Raw genomic sequence first — 21,251 nt, 5'->3', positions numbered from 1 at the left:
CATCATGTCACCTTTGTTCCTTGAGGTATCCGCTAATTACTCAACAATTTTCATGAAAATCGATGAAGGTTCAACGAAATCGTAGGTGAAAACCTTCAGTGACTGCACTATATACGAGGTACCTATGTAAAAAAATATGAAGTTCGATCAAGATTAAAGTATCTTTATTTTTCGCAATATTGAAAAGTGTTATTATAAAAAGTTGTTTGGAGTTAAAAACTATGTTCTAATATGCAATTATTACTTGTACATCCTTCTAAAAATAAAAAAAATATTTGAAAATTTTTCTCAAATTACGGATACCAATACCATTTTCATTCATAACTCTTTTATTATTAATTTTACGAAGAAAAGTTATTCTTCATAAAAAGATCTGCACGGTCTAATATCTAAGATGCAATCATCATATATCACATTTTATCAATTTTATTCGAGGTATGTCAAAAAATATCAATTTCGTTCGAGAGTAGAGTACCTTTATAGTTCACAATATTTAAATTAGGATATAATTGCATATTAAAACAAAGCATTTAATACTAAACAACTTTTCATAATAGAAATTTTCCATATTATGAATTTAAATACGTAAATAAACAAAGTTTTCGTTATGATACTGCTCGCATTTTCAGCTTGTTCGTTACTGTACTCGTAACCATTCCGAGGACAGTAATGTCACGGGTCAAGGGTTGGAACAAACCTATAATATCAAAAATAAAAAAAAAAACAGAAACATTCAACGTTAAATATTTTTATTGTAAAACAAAAATGTTACAAATAAACATAGGTGAAGTATAATGCTCTCTGACAAAGCGAAAAAATATAATTTTCATCTAACATTGTAAATATAAATTAGACGGTAAACAATAACAACAGAGAAATTGGCAACGTTGTCGAATCGATATGGTTTACAATTTACACACTCTTTACAAATTCGTTTCGCTGTGTTGCCAAATTTGCTCAAAAATAACTACTTTGAAAGTCAGTATTGTATTCAAAAGGCACTCCTATAATTTAAGTCTTATAAAGGTGGGTTAGAAACTAGAGAACACAGTCAATCTACAGAAGGTACAAATACGATATGCCAAAAATTAAACTAATCGGAACAACTCCGCATATAAGTAGTTAAATTCATATTCTTTCTTAATATACATCTACAATTATTATGTTATGGAAGAACATTGTTCATGTATGTAAAACTCAAGCGCTCTTTTTGGTGCAAATAAATGTTGTACTGTTGTACAAATTTTAGGCGCCTTTTCGAAACGCCGTAATAAGATACTATGCTAAAAATTACCATTTGGCTAATGACTAGAATGCATGTTTACGAAAACTAAATATTAGTGATCATACAAAATCTACAAGCTGGGTTAGTCGCAATGTTTTTCACTCATTTGCAAGAAGACTCAATTTTTGATCAGCATTTGCTACTCTGTTAGTTTTTAATATTATCGGAAGCCCTATTTAGAAACATCTTTTCAGAAAAGGTAACACATTTCTTTGGCAGAAGAAACCGAAATTTGTGCTTAACGTGGTTAATAACATCTCGGCTTAGCTAACTTTTTTTTTCAAAAATTGGCAGTTGATGGTTATAAATTATTAGGCACCATAATTGAAACGGGTTAAATGACAGACAGATTCAATTTAAACAAGATACAGCAAAGGAATTTTTTGCTAAATTTTCTCTACATAGTTTCCTGGGAAAGTACCGAAGGCTCCTGTTCTTTCACTGGAACCAACATACCAGCCGTCATCGCATTTTTCTAAAACGTACACGGTGTCTCCTTCTAGTAATTCTAATTCATCTTCGTTCTGGGGCTTATATTTGTACATGGCTCGGTATCTGTAAAATATAAATCAAATAAATACCTAAATCAATGACATTTGTATTATTATAAAAAAAAATAGAATTGCGGACACTTAAAGAATGGAAATCAATGACTTCATTTGAAGAAATGAGAATGATTCTGTACATAATTGGCAAATTTAGAGTTACTAAGAATGGATAACTTAGTCTATAGTCTAAGATACGATATAAGATCGATCTGTACCGATCTGTTTAATGGATAAAAATTATTGGATGTGTAATTTGGTATGTTTGGCTATTGATTACGTATTTTAGAAAGGAACTACAACATTAACGGAGTTTTATTATTTCATATGGTCAATGGACCTCTAAATAATAAAAACCCGCGGAGCGCTACCATTTAAAGCGGTGCGTTTTCGAGAAAGGGGTGAATTAGTCCCTAGGCACAGGGCGAATTAGGGTAAGTTCTATGCACTTTTGGTATAAACATGTCTACAGGAAAATTGTTCCAGGTTAAATTTACTATCGAGGCATCACCTTTTAAAGTCAAAAATATTTTTTTTTACAAAAATATATTCAAAAGAAAAGCAAGAAAAAAACACAAATGATAGCAATTTTGTTTATTGCCCCATAACTTTTTTCCACCGGGATGTGGGTATATGCATTGCCTTACGGAAAAAAATATTCCATCCTTTCTCTTTAAAATGGAGTTCAGTAGAAGTCTCTATGATTTATATTTTCCAAAATATGATTTTTCAAAGTTCGCCACTCACAGAGATTTTGGCCCATTTTGCTGGTTACTTCTCAAACATTGTTGTGTAACTTTTTTCCACGTAGCTTTAGGTATATGCATTGTTACATTTAATAGGAAGAAAAGTTAATTGTCCTTAAAATGGTCTCCTATAGGAGGCTATTTGGCTATTTTTAAGCAAGATATGGTTGTTCAAGTTTTATACTTTTAATGATTTTGATATATTTTATGGCACTTAGAAATTCCAAAACTGGAAAGGCAAATGGACCCGATGAGGTTCCTACTGAATTACTAAAGCTCTTGAATAATGAATCAATAGGTATAATATTGCACTTATTTAACACAGTACCTATACAATACTGGTATTATACCTCAAAAGTGGCTGCTGTCTACATTCGTTACACTGCCAAAGAAATCCAATGCAAAAGAATGTTCAGAACATCGAACAATATCTTTAATGAGCCATCTACTAAAGATATTTCTAAAACTCATCCACAACCGCGTTTATCAAAAGTTGGAGTCAGATATTACTACTACGCAGATGGTGTTCAGAAAAGGACTAGGTACTCGAGAAGCTCTCTTCGGTTGGAATGTTCTTACACAAAGATGCCTAGACTTTAATCAAGAAGTACATGCATGTTTTATCGATTTTGAAAAAGCGTTTGACAGAGTACGCCACGATAGGCTAAGAGACATTCTTGAAAGAAAAGACATAGATAATAAAGATCTGCGAATAATTCTCAACTTATATTGGAATCAGAAAGCTAACATCAAAATAGAAAATGAGATATCAAAAGCAATAGAAATACGTAGAGGAGTAAGACAGGGATGCATTTTGTCACCAATGCTATCTAATGTATATAGTGAAAGCATCTGTCAGGAAGCCCATTTGCAAGCAAATGAAGGAATCGTAATCAATGGAGAGGTTGTAAATAATATTCGATACGCAGACGACACTGTACTAGTTGCAAGAACAGTAGAAGAATTACAACGATTACTTACAAACATAAATATTGCTTGCAACAATTATGGCATAAACATTAATATCAAAAAAACCAAGTATATGGTCTTCAGTAAAATCATAACACAACCAGCACACATTAGTATAAACGGCATTCAAATTGAAAAAGTATCAAGTTACAAATACTTGGGAACTTTAATAAACGAAACTGGAGACCAAAACAATGAAATAAAAAGACGTATCGAAATTGCCAGGGCCACCTTCATAAAGATGAGAAAATTCTTCTGCAACAGAGATATAAGCATCCCTTTACGATTAAGAATGCTAAGAGGCTACGTATTTAACACGCTATTATACGGTGTAGAGGCCTGGACTCTCAAACAGAACAACATAAAAAATATTGAAAGTTTCGAGATGTGGTGCTACCGTCGAATGCTGAAGATAAGTTGGGTTGAAAGACTCACAAACCTTGAAGTAATACGAAGGATAGGAAGAGACCCAGAAATTTTGTTAGCGGTAAAACGAAGAAAACTCGAGTATTTGGGTCACCTGATGAGAGGTCATAAATACGCATTACTTCAAAATATAATGCAAGAAAAAATATAAGGAAAACGGAATCCAGGCCGTAGAAGAATGTCATGGTTGCGGAATTTGAGAGAGTGGTTTGGCTGCACCACTAATGAACTTTTAGGTCAGCTGTAAACAAGTCACGGTAGCCTTGATAATTTCCAATCTGCGATAGGAGTGGCACAAGAAGAAGAAGAAAATATATTTTACGATTATTTTTAAATTTCTTATTATAACGTTTTTTATGATATATTTAGGTATATACATTGTACAATAAAAATAAAGCTTATTTTCTTTACTTTAAAATGGTGTATCGTAAAAAATTCTAGGGCCATTTTTAAACAAGATATGATTTTTCAAAATGTGACATATACACATGCAATAGGTCCTACTAAGTTGAAACCCTATGGAAAAATTTTTTATTATTAATTTTACGAAAAAAATATTTATTATATACGAAGGCTCCCATTGTTTTCATTCTGGTGGGGTGTAGAATAGCATTACGTTGTTTTATATGCCATTAGAATGAAAACTTAGTCTTGTTGTAGCAGTTGCCGCTAGGGCATCTATGCCATTTCGTTCGTTGCAATCCGGGACTGCACGCTGGGGTTTGTTTTGGTTGGATCAGGGAGAGCAGCATATGTGCCTCCTGATGAGAGACTAATAAGTTTCGAAACCGGTAGGGGTGCTTGTTGCACTCTCTGATTGGACTAGAATATGGTTCGGCTGTATTTTCGTTTTGCAACGAAATTGAAAATGGTTATTCATTTTTGAAAAAAATATTGTTTATAAAATGCTCTGCATAGTCTAAAACCTAAGATGCAATTATCAGATATAAAATTGTATCAATAGTGTACGAGGTATATTAAAAAAATATGACTTTCGCTCAAGAGTAAAGTACCTTTATATTTCACAATATCGAAAAGTGTTACCAAGAAAAGTTATTTGGAATTAAAAATTATGTTATAATATGCAATTATATTCTTCTAATTGAAAAAAAATAAAAAAAAAATAAAATTTTTCTCTAATTACGGATACCCTTGGATATCCTACGAAGATCTTGTTTAAAAATAGCCTTGAATTTTTTGCAATATACCATTTGAAAGTAAAGAAAATAAGCTTTTTTTATTTTACAATGTACCTACCTAAATTTACAAGGAAAAAATTCACAATGAGAAATTTAAAAAATAATCATTAAAAATATCAAAAATTATTAAAAGTATAAAACCTTGAAAGAGCATAACTTGCTTATAAAGAGTGGTGTCCTTATACAATAGACCATTTTAAAGGTAATTGACTTCTCTTTCTACTAAATGTGCGTAAAATTGCATATACCTAGAAATGCGTAGAAAAAAGTTACAGAACAATATTTCCGAAATAATGGGGAAAATGCCCCAAAAATGGTGTGAGCGGAGAACTTTGAAAAATCATATTTCAGAAACTATAATAATATATCCCAGATACTTTTTTACCAAACTTTATTTTAAAGAGGAAGGATAGAAGTTATTTTTAACTAAGCAATGCCTATACCTATATCCCTGTGCAAAAAAGTTATGGAGCAAAAAACAAAATTGCTGTCTTTCGTGTTTTTTCCTTGCTTTTCTTTTAAATATATTTTTGTAAAAAAAATATTTTTGACTTTAAGAGGTGATGTTTCGATAGTAAATTTGATCTGGAACAATTTTTCTGTAGACAAATTTGTACCAAAATTGCATATAACTTACCCTAATGCACCCTGTGCCTAGGGACTAATTCACCCCTTTCTCAAAAACGCACCCATTCAAATGGTAGCACTCAGCGGTTTTTTCAAATTTAGAGATCCTAATTTCAAATTTAGAATACTACTTTGCAGTAGTACTAGTATGGAACTATGCAAATGAAAACAGTATACTTGATAGAGAAAGGGGATGAAAAAATTATGAATAGATAAATGTAACTTGAATGGCTAGCTAAATATGCAAGAGAATGGCCACTTGACACTCAAGGAAGGATTCTGCCAATTTGCACGCCTATTTTTGACCAGACAATAAATTAAAGGAAATGATAATGATGGCTAGAAAAGAAGATATTAAGATAATGTTCAGAAGATAGATAGAGTAAATATAATAATATAATGAAAATAGAATAAATTTTTGGGCGCCAGAAGAAGGCTAACTAGGTTAACACTCTTCCAGGTATTCTACGCTGCTATAGAGTATATTAAATTTGTAGTACAAGTATATTAAATGTATAAATTTAAAGAATTAAAAAAAATTCACAATAAATGTATATATTTATTAAATATAACTACTAGATATTCACAATCTCTGAGTTAAAACAAGTGACTAGTATGTGACTCTAAAATGACAAGAAATGGTAGATACTAGTGAAAGTCATTTACAGATTTATACAATTAAATAATGTAACCATAATGTGAATGAGGTTAGAAAATTTTACAAATGAGTACCTCTAATATAGGAAGTACAAACTACACCTAGATTAGTATGAACCCTTCACCAAATAACACTTGTACGATTGTAATACGTACACCCTAATTGAATACTACCTGATATTAGAACAATGAAAATACCTAATGTATATAATATATATTATACAACTCTCAATGAGTTGACGGGTAACAAGTCCCTAAATGAACCAACTTAGTACTGGATACAAAGATCCTTTTCTGACTAGTGGTTCTAAATCCTAACAGCAAGTAAAACTAGTACCTTCCTGAGGGGATGGGTACTAGGGATTTATTCGAATTTAATATAAAAAGTTTAATAGCGAAAGTTAAATAATATTTACCAAAAAATCTAATAAAAATTGAAAATTATGAAGCAAGTTAAATGATTTTAAATTTAGGTGAATTGAACTAATATTATTTTTAAATTAAATGAGGAAACAAGTCTAAAATTAATACAAACCAAGTGAAAAGAACATGTAGGTGGAGAATATTCGAGCTCGAAACTTCTACCAGGAATTATATAAATTTGGGGAACACTACTAACTGTAAGGTATGGCTGTTATATCTAAAATGTACTTAAATTTGTGGAGAAAGAAAAACATATATGTGTAATTAAATTATGAAAGTATGAAATGTCCTGAATATTACTAGAAAAAAAAAATATGTCTTTAACTGGTATGAACAAATGTCCCCCAAAACAAACCCCTTTTCACATGTTCCAACAACGATCCTTGGTGTCTGGTACCAAATCCGTGGAACGAAGTTATCACCGAAGTGGTGCAACTGCCCAATAGCTAATGAAACTACCCTCGGAGGGTGCAGGATGATGAATCAATACAAAAACAAATGGGAGACGGTATCCTTTGGCTTGTTCCCTGATTGATCGAACGTTGGAAGTGTCTGCTCTCGGCTTTAGAGAGGGTTTACCATCAGTAATGAGATTTCTCCAGAATGGCGGCGTGAGATCCGTTTTCTTACAGTTTCATTATTCCGTCACTTTAATTCACCCAAAAAAAACAAATATAACTTGCAATTGCAATAATGGAACTATGCAACAGGAAATAACTTATTTAATTTCCAAAGAAATTCACGCCGCCATCTGCACTCACATGACACTCCCAAGTCAATGGCCTCCCTTCACCGTTCCGACCTCGTGACAGCTGGCGACAGGCGTCAGTACCAACCTCACGAAATATCAATGTGGCCACGATACACCCAGTATGACGTCGCTAAGGGAATTTTGTGCGAACGGGTTTTTAATATTATAAGAAAATAATTTTAACAATAATCCAATAAGGTGTTCCCATTAATAATTAATTAGATAAGTGACGGAACGTCACATTCTCCTCCTACTGGGAGAAAAAAAAATTTAATCAAAATTTTTTTTTTTTTATATATCTCTAAATATTAAACTAAAGTAGTAGTAGTGTATTATTTCTCGTCGATTCGCAAGATTACAAATAACTACAAACCATGCCTCAGGAGAAAGCAGGATGGTCACTGCAGCAGATATCATGAACCGCAACAGACGACTCGAAGTGATATTAAGATATCCTCGGCATTTTGTCTAAAAGCCAAAGATAAACTAAATAATTTACTAAAGTTCATAATGACAAAAAAATGTCGAATGGGCCCTAAATCCAAAATTGAACTATCCAGGGACATCAGCTTTATAAAGTGTATATCCAAGGACGAACAACCAGGCAAAGGTGTGAGCCTATTCGTACAATAACGCAAGTAAATATACTAAAGTAAGACCAAAGAAATCAATAACTAAAATAAGTGAAGAATCGAACACTTAATCCAAAACTGAACTAACAATGGACACCAGATTCGTACTAGCATATCCAGAGAAGGACAATCAGGAAGATTTATGGAACGATTCTCACCAATATCAAATAATACAAATAATAAACATACCAAATGTATCCAAACTCATTAACCAAAATAAATGTGGAACCGGACACTCAAAGACATCCAAAGTCGGACTATCAGTGGACACCAGATTCATAAAAGCATATCCAAAGAAGAATGACCAGGAAGATTTATTGACCAATTCACACCAATACTAAATCATAGAAATAAATTAGGTCTACGTACACCCACATCCGGTAACACGAACCTATCCAACCGAATAAACAAAATAAGTGAAGAATCGGACACTTAATCCAAAATCGGACTATCAATGGACACCAGATTTATAAGAGCATATCCAAAGAAGAACGATCAGAAAGATTTTTGGACCAATTCTCACTAATACTAAATGAACTAAAATTGGTTCATGCTGGTATTCACACTAATTATAGCATCTTGCTACAACAGGGGTATTAGAATAACCAAACATAGGTAAAGAACCAATTGTAATAATAAAATCTAAATAGAGAACTTACAAGTTCTATGACACCATGATACATGATAGAAAGAAAAAAAAATATGTTGAGAACGTGCAACCAATTTTAAATAAAACTGTAGATTCATGGGTTCTCGCATACATAGAATTATCCAGGAAATATTCCTGAATCTAAACAACAACTGATGCCTAAGGAAAGAAGTGGGAAAATACTAAAAAAAATTAATCATTTGTCTAAACACCCCAAACACCAAATTAACGAACTACTATGTATAGGGATAGTCAACAACAAAACATACTATGAAGTACGAGACATAATATAAACTAAATACTTCCCTATCAAATGGTAAACATGTAACTGGAATAATTAGACTAATTACACAAGGATGTGATGACGAATAGACGTCTGCGTACTCTGCCATGAAGACATAGGTTACGAAATCGGATAGCAGTGATCAGTTGCTGAATTTCGAACCCACGTATTCACTATCTAGAATTAACAGAGTATTGGCAGACTAGTTCAGAAGAAGAAATCCATACACACATCAAAATTCCAAACTAATTCCAGAATCATATTGTCTAGGGCATAAAGATATAAATTATTACAAAGTATTCAAGAGATCCGTGACAAATATCAATACAGTAACCAATATCAAATTAAGACCCACAACATCTTTCCTATATGGCAAATCCAATAAGAAGATAATAAAGGATATATTTAAAAGATAGTATGTAATCAAATATCAAAAATAAAACACACAACCTGAGATAAGTAGTGTATAATATCGTTAGTTCCATAGTTCCATAATAAATATCAATATTAAACCAACTTACTTGTATGAGCCTACATATTCAAATATAAATCTATAATAATCAACACCCTTCTATAATAAGGTGTGAGGTGTACACACTAAAAATACAAGTGAAGTTCTTATTAAATAGATAATCCTACCGACAGGATTAGTTGCTAAATGTTGACTCATGGTAATTAAAGGGCACCATTAATAATACAAAAAAAAATGATAAGCTCATACATAAGAGTATTACATAAATTATTAACCTAATGATTCCTAAATTGGAAGTCAGCTAACAACAATGCCAAAAGATAAAATTGCTATGTACCTGCCCTATATGGTGAATACAACATTAGACTATAATATCAAATAATAATAAGGATTGAGCTAAAGACAAATAGAGGAAGAGGTTAGCTCTAACAACCCTATAAAGTTAATCTTCTTCCGAAGATGACGAATCAACCTCATCCCTGGTGTTATCAGGCAGTAAATCCTTTATGTGAAATTGTCCAATTCGTTTGTTAGTCGAATTGTCCTTCAATTCATACACTAAAGGGGATATTACCTTCACAACCGTACAGGGAATATATTTCTGGCAAAATTTTGCCGAAATAGCATCACCCTTATTAGACTTTACAAAGTTTCGCTTCAACACTCTATCTCCAACGAAGAATCGCAGATCTCTTTTCCTCAAATTATACTGCTGCTGGTTCCTTAAATAGGAAGTTTTTAACTTCTTCCTAATGTCAGAAAAAATTTGAGGTAGAGTCTGGAGATCATCTAAGCGATGAAGGTTATCGGATATCTGAGGGAGATTTGTGGAAGTGTCTGAAATTGCACCAAAATAGTCACCAGATAAAGCAACATTTCTACCAAAATTGAGATATGCCGGAGAACATTGGGTCACCTCATGGACAGATGTCCTTATGGCTTGAGCTATGGAATGGATATATTGATCCCAAGCTCTGTGATCTGGGAATGTATAGGACCTAAGGGCTGTGACGATACTGCGATTCACTCTCTCAGTATGATTGGCTTGAGGATGGTAGGCAGCATTATAAAAGGTCTTCTGAACCTTATATTTAGCTAAAAGATCTTTAAAGGCCTTTGATACAAACTGAGGACCGTTGTCACATGACACAATTTGGGGAACACCATACACCAAAAAGACTTGTTCCTCCAAATATTTCAAAATTGCTGGAGTTGTGGCCTGACGAAGAGGACAAACTAAAGGAAATTTGGTGAAATAATCCACAACTACCAAGCAATAGGTATTACCCTTGTAGCTCCGAGGATACGGTCCAATGAGATCCATTGAGATCATCTGCCAAGGAAAATTAATGTTCCTGAAGGACCCCATAAGTCCAGCTTGTGGTAAATTACTTGGTTTACAAGTAGCACAAACCATGCATTTAGAAATGTACTTTTTAATAGACTTCCGCATGCCAGGCCAATAATATAATTCAGCAATACGGTGATAAGTCTTATAAAACCCAAAATGACCAGCTGTAACTTCATCATGAAACATATGCAGAATATTTTCCCTATTTGGTGTAGGTACAACTATTTTCCACTCCGACATATTGGATAAGGACTCTATAGGACTTAAGATGTGTTTGTACAGTATATTGTTCTCTACCTTAAAATCAGGATAATTTTGTGGGTCTTGAGTGACCCTATCAATCATATTGTGATACCACTCATCAGGAGTTAATGTGGACAAATCTAAAACATTAAGATCATGGACACGGGAAAGAGCATCAGCAACCACTACACCGTTGGCCTTTCGATGAACAATTTTATATGAATAGGCAGCCAGTTTGCATATCCATCGGGAAAGTCTCTGAGATGGGTTTTTCATACTATGAAGCCATACCAAGGAACTATGGTCCGTAATTATAGTGAAATTACGACCCTCTAAATAATAACGGAATGCTTCTAACCCATGTATGATAGCTAAGAGTTCTTTCTCCGTGGTGGAATAGTTTTTCTGGGCCTTATTTAATTTCTTACTCGTGTAGGCTATGGGATGTTCAGAGCCATCTTTCAACTGAAACAACACGCCACCAGAAGCAGTATTAGAGCAATCAGTCATCAAATAAAAATGCTCGTTAAAATTAGGTGACATCATAACCGGTGCGCTAGTTAAAGCCTCTTTAACGCGCCTAAAAGCTTCATCGGCCTCAGGAGTCCAAGTAATGGTCTGCCCTTTTTTCCTGTTCTTCAGAAGATCAGTAAGGGGTGACAACAAGGTAGAGTACGAAGGTACAAACCGGCGATAATATCCACACATTCCCAATATCCTACGGACTTGGGTGGTGGTCTTAGGTATAGGGAAATTCTTAATAGCAACTATTTTCTCAGGATCAGTCCTTAGACCCTGATTATCAACAACATAACCCAAAAACTTAAGACTAGGGCGACAAAACTGACACTTATCCAAATTAATCGTTAAATTAGCTTCCTTAAGACGGAAAAACAACTTATCTAAAATTTCCATATGAAGGGAAAAATCAGGGGTGACAACCAAAATATCGTCCAAATAATAGAAAACATAGGGCTCTAACTGTGGACCAATGACTAAATCCATCAGACGACACATTGTCTGGGGAGCAGAAACAAGACCGAAAGGCATGGTGACAAACTGGAACAGTCCTTTACCACTGACAGCAAAAGCAGTATACTTCTTGCTCTCTTCACTCAGTGGGATCTGTAAGAAGGCCTTAGACAAATCAATCGAAGAGATATATTTGGCATTCTGAAGTTTGCTCAAAATCACGTCGATTCGGGGAATTGGATAAGCATCCCTGTTAGTGGTGATACTGTTTAGTTTTCGACCATCAAAGCAGATCCTGAAGGATCCATCCTTCTTCTTTGTTAACCAGAGTGGGGAACAATAGGACGACGTTGAATGTTCTATGATATTTAAAGCAAGCATCGAATCTACTTCTTTTTCTAAATCTGCCTGCCAGGCTTGAGGTATGGGATACTGATATAATCTGAAGGGAGTAGGATTTCCCACCTCAATAGTGTGAGATATTAATGAAGTACGACCTAGTTTGTCATTTGAAGAAATAGTAGTAAACTGAGAGATCATATTCTCCAATTGCCTTTGTTCAGCACTAGATAAACTGGAAAAATCATGAATAGCACTAAGAGTAGACAGATTGAATTCAGATATGGAAAAAGAAAAATCAGAACAACTTAAGGTGCTATTAAATGCATTGAAGAAGTCCATACCTAAAATTATAGAATTCTGTACAGAAGGAATAACATAAAATGTAATTTGCCTACATAAGTTTGCCACTGTGATTTCAATTTGGAGTTTGCCTGTAATAGACTGAACTGTACCATCTGCTGTAGATACTTGCAAGGATGAAATGGGCATAATGGGAATATTAGCAATTTTCAATAAATTTAATGAATGTGCCCCTATCAAAGAAATATTAGAGCCACTATCTAATAAAGCTAAACACGGTTGTCCTAAAATTTGTATAGGTAGATACGGCCTATTACCATTTTGTTTCCTAACCAATAGAGAATTAATATCTAAGTCTAAAGTATTTGGTTGGCTACAACCGTTATATGGAACTACATCACTATCAAAATTATTGTTATGCTTAACACTACTAATTAAAGAAGAATTTGTGGATTTGTAATCATGTGAACCCTGCGAATTCAACGTATCCTGACAAAAAGTTAATTTCTGGACTGATTTTGATTTGTGGTGTGTGCTTGTTTCTTGAACGGTATTCTCTTCCCTTTCCGACTGGAAGATGGGTTTGAGTTGCTGGGTGTGCTTGGGCCGACGGTCTCGTTGTCTGATGGAGTTTGATTCCCTGATTGGGAGGTGGACGGAGAAACGCTTAGGGGACGGAACTCCGACATTTCGTTTCCCGAACACTTAGAACAGTTCCTTTTAAGGGTGTTCTCTAGGCCACAACCATGGCAGAAAATACGGGTTTGAGGAATCCTACAATTGTAAAACGGGTGGCCAACCTGACCACAATTCCAGCAGACAACAGAACTAACAACAGAAACATTATGTTCATGACCCTTATTTTGCCAAGAACGTTGCCTAAAGGAAGTTGGCTGAGAAGAAGAATTAGAAGAGGATCTAGATGTGGATGGAGGTTGAGAAGACCAGGATAACGTTTCCTCCAAACGTTTGCACTTTACAGTGAGGTCATCAATGTTCTGAATGTCCATCAGAGCTAATTGTTGATGGTAAAAGGGTAATAGACACTTAAGGATAATTTTAATTTTAGATAAATCTGACAAAGGAGTGTCTAGACGACTACACATACCTAATATAGTATTAATAAACATAGTAACAGATTCCCCAGGTTTCTGCTTATGATTTTTAATTTGATCTAGTAAATCGTCCTGGAATGAGTAAGGAAGAAAATCTGACTTCAACCTTTTAATCAGATCCAACCAACAAGAAAAACTACCCCTATTATTCATAAACCATGTAAAAGCTGGACCGGTGAACAGTTCAGCAGAAGCAGCAAACAAATCCTCTTCAGAGACACCTCTAGACACACGAAGACATTCAACCCTTTCTAAAAACGACATTACATCAGTGTGCTGTTTTTCACCAGAAAATGAAATACCCCATTTGTGTACTTGCACAGGTTTGGGGTAGGTGAAGCTAGATACGTTGACGGGAGCATTAGGAGTAGAGGTAGCTACGGGGTTAACTCTAGAATCAAGTTCACCCTCTAGGGTTAATATTCTAAGAGAAACAGACTTCTTAAAAGGTTCCTGTTCTTCAGTAGCACAGTGTAACAAGTGTACACGGCCAGAAATATGGGCTAAACGAGATGTTAATCGCGCGTATTCTGCATCATTTACAGTTCCCCGAAACTTCTCGATTTTTTTAGACAAGCTGTCTAATGTTTCAGAGATTCCTTTCTGTTGTTCCTCAAAAGGAATATGTGCAGCTGAAATTTGGAGAAAACTCCTATTGCCTGCTTCTTGTTTTAAAGCACCCCGCAGAAGATTGCGTTTTCTATCGACTGTTGCCGACTCCTCTGGTACTACGTCCCTAATATTCAACTCATAGTCCAATTCGTCCACCAGAAGATGTTCCACTTTAAAAGCACACATGATGATAACAAAATTATTGACAAACAGTCCAAAGATCAGAAGTATGAAATATAACTAAGTTTGCACGCAGAATATATAAGTACTGAGAAAAGATTAGCAACACACCAACAAAATCAAAACGGCCAGCAAATATATATTATCAAGTATATAAGCGAATAAATAAATAAGATCAAGTAAATAAATAAATGATCCAGTAAATAAAGTATACTTAAGAAAATCTAGTACCTAAATACTGGAAATAAATTTTTAGTTATATGTAACTTACTACCACTCTAGAAAAAAATATATATGATCAACGCTTAAGTGTACCTCCAAATATACCACTATTGGATGGAGGAATAAAATATATGTTGTATGTAATATAAGTAATAGCAATATTAAATATAAGTTCCCAATAAAATACAAAATCTAATCTAGAATGTGAGTTGCACAATCATAAACTATAATGAGGTCTCAAAATATGGAAAAAAAATAAATAAATACAGCGTATAAGAATACCTGATAAATATCAGAAAATATTAACGATAAAATAAATAAGTAATAAAATGAGTATAGATATACCAACGGAAATAACAAAGAAACTTCAGATAAAAGAAAAGAAATGACCTAAATGAATACTGTCTTAGACCAAAAATAAGGCCCCACGTTGGGCGCCAATGTAACTAGAATACTACTTTGCAGTAGTACTAGTATGGAACTATGCAAATGAAAACAGTATAACAAAAATGAATAACCATTTTCAATTTCGTTGCAAAACGAAAATACAGCCGAACCATATTCCAGTCCAATCAGAGAGTGCTGCAAGCACCTCTACCGGTTTCGAAACTTATTAGTCTCTCATCAGGAGGCACATATGCTGCTCTCCCTGATCCAACCAAAACAAACCCCAGCGTGCAGTCCCGAATTGCAACGAACGAAATGGCATAGATGCCCTAGCGGCAACTGCTAGCAAAAGACTAAGTTTTCACTCTAATGGCACATAACATATCCCACCAGAATGAAAACAATGGGAACCTTCTCTGGTTACACCTCCGAGGCTTCTACAATTTGCAAGCCATACGGATGCTGAGACTAAGGAAGATGAGGGAATTCTACAATTTACAATTCACGTCACATCTGCTCAGCGCGGTAAAGTTCCAACGAGACTGGTTCCCTTCATACTCCACACAGAGTAAATGTAAATCAAAAATGAATAACCATTTTCAATTTCGTTGCAAAACGAAAATACAGCCGAACCATATTCCAGTCCAATCAGAGAGTGCTGCAAGCACCTCTACCGGTTTCGAAACTTATTAGTCTCTCATCAGGAGGCACATATGCTGCTCTCCCTGATCCAACCAAAACAAACCCCAGCGTGCAGTCCCGAATTGCAGCGAACGAAATGGCATAGATGCCCTAGCGGCAACTGCTAGCAAAAGACTAAGTTTTCACTCTAATGGCACATAACATATCCCACCAGAATGAAAACAATGGGAACCTTCTCTGGTTACACCTCCGAGGCTTCTACAATTTGCAAGCCATACGGATGCTGAGACTAAGGAAGATGAGGGAATTCTACAATTTACAATTCACGTCACATCTGCTCAGCGCGGTAAAGTTCCAACGAGACTGGTTCCCTTCATACTCCACACAGAGTAAATGTAAATAAAAAATGAATAACCATTTTCAATTTCGTTGCAAAACGAAAATACAGCCGAACCATATTCCAGTCCAATCAGAGAGTGCTGCAAGCACCTCTACCGGTTTCGAAACTTATTAGTCTCTCATCAGGAGGCACATATGCTGCTCTCCCTGATCCAACCAAAACAAACCCCAGCGTGCAGTCCCGAATTGCAACGAACGAAATGGCATAGATGCCCTAGCGGCAACTGCTAGCAAAAGACTAAGTTTTCACTCTAATGGCACATAACATATCCCACCAGAATGAAAACAATGGGAACCTTCTCTGGTTACACCTCCGAGGCTTCTACAATTTGCAAGCCATACGGATGCTGAGACTAAGGAAGATGAGGGAATTCTACAATTTACAATTCACGTCACATCTGCTCAGCGCGGTAAAGTTCCAACGAGAAATTGAAATTGAAAATGGTTATTCATTTTTGATTTACATTTACTCTGTGTGGAGTATGAAGGGAACCAGTCTCGTTGGAACTTTACCGCGCTGAGCAGATGTGACGTGAATTGTAAATTGTAGAATTCCCTCATCTTCCTTAGTCTCAGCATCCGTATGGCTTGCAAATTGTAGAAGCCTCGGAGGTGTAACCAGAGAAGGTTCCCATTGTTTTCATTCTGGTGGGATATGTTATGTGCCATTAGAGTGAAAACTTAGTCTTTTGCTAGCAGTTGCCGCTAGGGCATCTATGCCATTTCGTTCGTTGCAATTCGGGACTGCACGCTGGGGTTTGTTTTGGTTGGATCAGGGAGAGCAGCATATGTGCCTCCTGATGAGAGACTAATAAGTTTCGAAACCGGTAGAGGTGCTTGCAGCACTCTCTGATTGGACTGGAATATGGTTCGGCTGTATTTTCGTTTTGCAACGAAATTGAAAATGGTTATTCATTTTTGATTTACATTTACTCTGTGTGGAGTATGAAGGGAACCAGTCTCGTTGGAACTTTACCGCGCTGAGCAGATGTGACGTGAATTGTAAATTGTAGAATTCCCTCATCTTCCTTAGTCTCAGCATCCGTATGGCTTGCAAATTGTAGAAGCCTCGGAGGTGTAACCAGAGAAGGTTCCCATTGTTTTCATTCTGGTGGGATATGTTATGTGCCATTAGAGTGAAAACTTAGTCTTTTGCTAGCAGTTGCCGCTAGGGCATCTATGCCATTTCGTTCGTTGCAATTCGGGACTGCACGCTGGGGTTTGTTTTGGTTGGATCAGGGAGAGCAGCATATGTGCCTCCTGATGAGAGACTAATAAGTTTCGAAACCGGTAGAGGTGCTTGCAGCACTCTCTGATTGGACTGGAATATGGTTCGGCTGTATTTTCGTTTTGCAACGAAATTGAAAATGGTTATTCATTTTTGATTTACATTTACTCTGTGTGGAGTATGAAGGGAACCAGTCTCGTTGGAACTTTACCGCGCTGAGCAGATGTGACGTGAATTGTAAATTGTAGAATTCCCTCATCTTCCTTAGTCTCAGCATCCGTATGGCTTGCAAATTGTAGAAGCCTCGGAGGTGTAACCAGAGAAGGTTCCCATTGTTTTCATTCTGGTGGGATATGTTATGTGCCATTAGAGTGAAAACTTAGTCTTTCGAAAACAGTATACTTGATAGAGAAAGGGGATGAAAAAATTATGAATAGATAAATGTAACTTGAATGGCTAGCTAAATATGCAAGAGAATGGCCACTTGACACTCAAGGAAGGATTCTGCCAATTTGCACGCCTATTTTTGACCAGACAATAAATTAAAGGAAATGATAATGATGGCTAGAAAAGAAGATATTAAGATAATGTTCAGAAGATAGATAGAGTAAATATAATAATATAATGAAAATAGAATAAATTTTTGGGCGCCAGAAGAAGGCTAACTAGGTTAACACTCTTCCAGGTATTCTACGCTGCTATAGAGTATATTAAATTTGTAGTACAAGTATATTAAATGTATAAATTTAAAGAATTAAAAAAAATTCACAATAAATGTATATATTTATTAAATATAACTACTAGATATTCACAATCTCTGAGTTAAAACAAGTGACTAGTATGTGACTCTAAAATGACAAGAAATGGTAGATACTAGTGAAAGTCATTTACAGATTTATACAATTAAATAATGTAACCATAATGTGAATGAGGTTAGAAAATTTTACAAATGAGTACCTCTAATATAGGAAGTACAAACTACACCTAGATTAGTATGAACCCTTCACCAAATAACACTTGTACGATTGTAATACGTACACCCTAATTGAATACTACCTGATATTAGAACAATGAAAATACCTAATGTATATAATATATATTATACAACTCTCAATGAGTTGACGGGTAACAAGTCCCTAAATGAACCAACTTAGTACTGGATACAAAGATCCTTTTCTGACTAGTGGTTCTAAATACTAACAGCAAGTAAAACTAGTACCTTCCTGAGGGGATGGGTACTAGGGATTTATTCGAATTTAATATAAAAAGTTTAATAGCGAAAGTTAAATAATATTTACCAAAAAATCTAATAAAAATTGAAAATTATGAAGCAAGTTAAATGATTTTAAATTTAGGTGAATTGAACTAATATTATTTTTAAATTAAATGAGGAAACAAGTCTAAAATTAATACAAACCAAGTGAAAAGAACATGTAGGTGGAGAATATTCGAGCTCGAAACTTCTACCAGGAATTATATAAATTTGGGGAACACTACTAACTGTAAGGTATGGCTGTTATATCTAAAATGTACTTAAATTTGTGGAGAAAGAAAAACATATATGTGTAATTAAATTATGAAAGTATGAAATGTCCTGAATATTACTAGAAAAAAAAATATGTCTTTAACTGGTATGAACAAATGTCCCCCAAAACAAACCCCTTTTCACATGTTCCAACAACGATCCTTGGTGTCTGGTACCAAATCCGTGGAACGAAGTTATCACCGAAGTGGTGCAACTGCCCAATAGCTAATGAAACTACCCTCGGAGGGTGCAGGATGATGAATCAATACAAAAACAAATGGGAGACGGTATCCTTTGGCTTGTTCCCTGATTGATCGAACGTTGGAAGTGTCTGCTCTCGGCTTTAGAGAGGGTTTACCATCAGTAATGAGATTTCTCCAGAATGGCGGCGTGAGATCCGTTTTCTTACAGTTCCATTATTCCGTCACTTTAATTCACCCAAAAAAAACAAATATAACTTGCAATTGCAATAATGGAACTATGCAACAGGAAATAACTTATTTAATTTCCAAAGAAATTCACGCCGCCATCTGCACTCACATGACACTCCCAAGTCAATGGCCTCCCTTCATCGTTCCGACCTCGTGACAGCTGGCGACAGGCGTCAGTACCAACCTCACGAAATATCAATGTGGCCACGATACACCCAGTATGACGTCGCTAAGGGAATTTTGTGCGAACGGGTTTTTAATATTATAAGAAAATAATTTTAACAATAATCCAATAAGGTGTTCCCATTAATAATTAATTAGATAAGTGACGGAACGTCACAATTGACCATATTAGACAATAAAATCCCGTTAACGTTGTAGTTCCTTTTAGCCTCTTATTTTGAACATTATAATAGCCTATGTTAACAATTATAAAAAACAAGGGTGCCCGATATAATTTTGTTCTGACTATAATACATTAATTAAAAAATGCCTTTTTTTTGTTAATTAAAAAAAAATCCACCCATGCAGATAATTATTATTTCAGATTTTTTGGATCATTCTGAACAAAAAAGGCCTTTTGTAATTTTAAGATCTTAAGGATCGTTTTCGAGTTAAAGTTCGAAGATAAATAGTAATTTAAAATTGAAAAATAATGAAAGATGACGATTTTCAAGGCTTAAAACATAATACTAGCCTCTCTCTGATAAGTACTTAGCCTCTCTGCCCGTTGGTGCCACTATCGCAAATGAACTGTCCTCTGCCATTTAATGCGTTCTCGTAGACGGCTAATGTCAAAATTTCAGCCAAATCGAAATTATAGTATTGTTGTGATTGCGTGTGAAAATCAGCGTGTCCGCGGATTTTAATAAAATGGAAAAAGAGCAATATCGGTCGGTGATTCGATTCTTGTTTTTGAAAGGGAAATCACGCAGCAAAATCAAAGAGCGTTTGGATGCTGTATACGGTGATTCTTCTCCTTCGATCGCAACTGTCAAAAATTGGTTTAATGAGTTTCAACGTGGACTAACGTCGGTTTTTGATGAGCCACGCGTAGGTGCCCCGAAAATGGCTACCATGGAGACTAACGTGACAAAAATCCACGATCTTGTATTTGCAGACCGCCGACTGAAGGTGCGCGAGATAGCTGACCCAGTAGGCATCTCAAAAGACCATGTACTAGGTCATATTCTGCATGAAATTTTCGGCATGAGAAAGCTGTCGGCGCGATGGGTGCCGAGTTTGCTCACTTCAGACAATAAGCGCAACCGTGAGACCACTTCAGAGCAGTGTTTGACGCTATTTAAGTGTGATCCATAGGAGTTTTTACGTCGTTTCATAACCGTCGACGAAACATAGATTCACTGGTATACACCAGAAACCAAGGAACAGTCGAAAGGGTGAACAGTAGCCGGCGAACGTGCTTCGAAGAAGGCGAAGACTGTCCAATCGGCCGGAAAGGTGACGGCCAGCATTTTCTGGGATTCACAAGGTGTGATCTACATCGACTACTTGGAGAAGGGCAAAACGATCACAGGGCCCTATTATGCCGAATTATTGGGCCGATTCGACGCCGAATTGAAGAAAAAAGACACCATTTGGCAAATAAAAAAGTTCTTTTTCACCATGACAACGCAC

General features: G+C 35.4%; 1 protein-coding gene across 14 annotated transcripts in view; it reads right to left on the bottom strand.

Annotated features, from left to right (window-relative positions):
• Nucleotides 1-732: 732 nt before the first annotated feature.
• Nucleotides 733-21,251, bottom strand: part of LOC114328625 (uncharacterized) — an 895,031-nt gene continuing 874,512 nt past the window's right edge. For all 14 annotated transcript variants that reach the window (XM_050655804.1, XM_028277517.2, XM_028277519.2 and 11 more), the window contains one exon: nt 733-1,840. In XM_050655804.1, the coding sequence (XP_050511761.1) occupies nt 1,672-1,840 (169 nt within the window). In that variant the 3' untranslated portion in view covers nt 733-1,671. The remainder of the gene's footprint in view (nt 1,841-21,251) is intronic.

The sequence above is a fragment of the Diabrotica virgifera genome, chromosome 7 (assembly GCF_917563875.1).
Source record: "Diabrotica virgifera virgifera chromosome 7, PGI_DIABVI_V3a".
Classification (NCBI taxonomy): Eukaryota; Metazoa; Arthropoda; class Insecta; order Coleoptera; family Chrysomelidae; genus Diabrotica; species Diabrotica virgifera.
The sequence above is the reverse complement of the archived record's forward strand: the minus strand, read 5'-3'. Positions and strand labels throughout refer to the sequence as shown.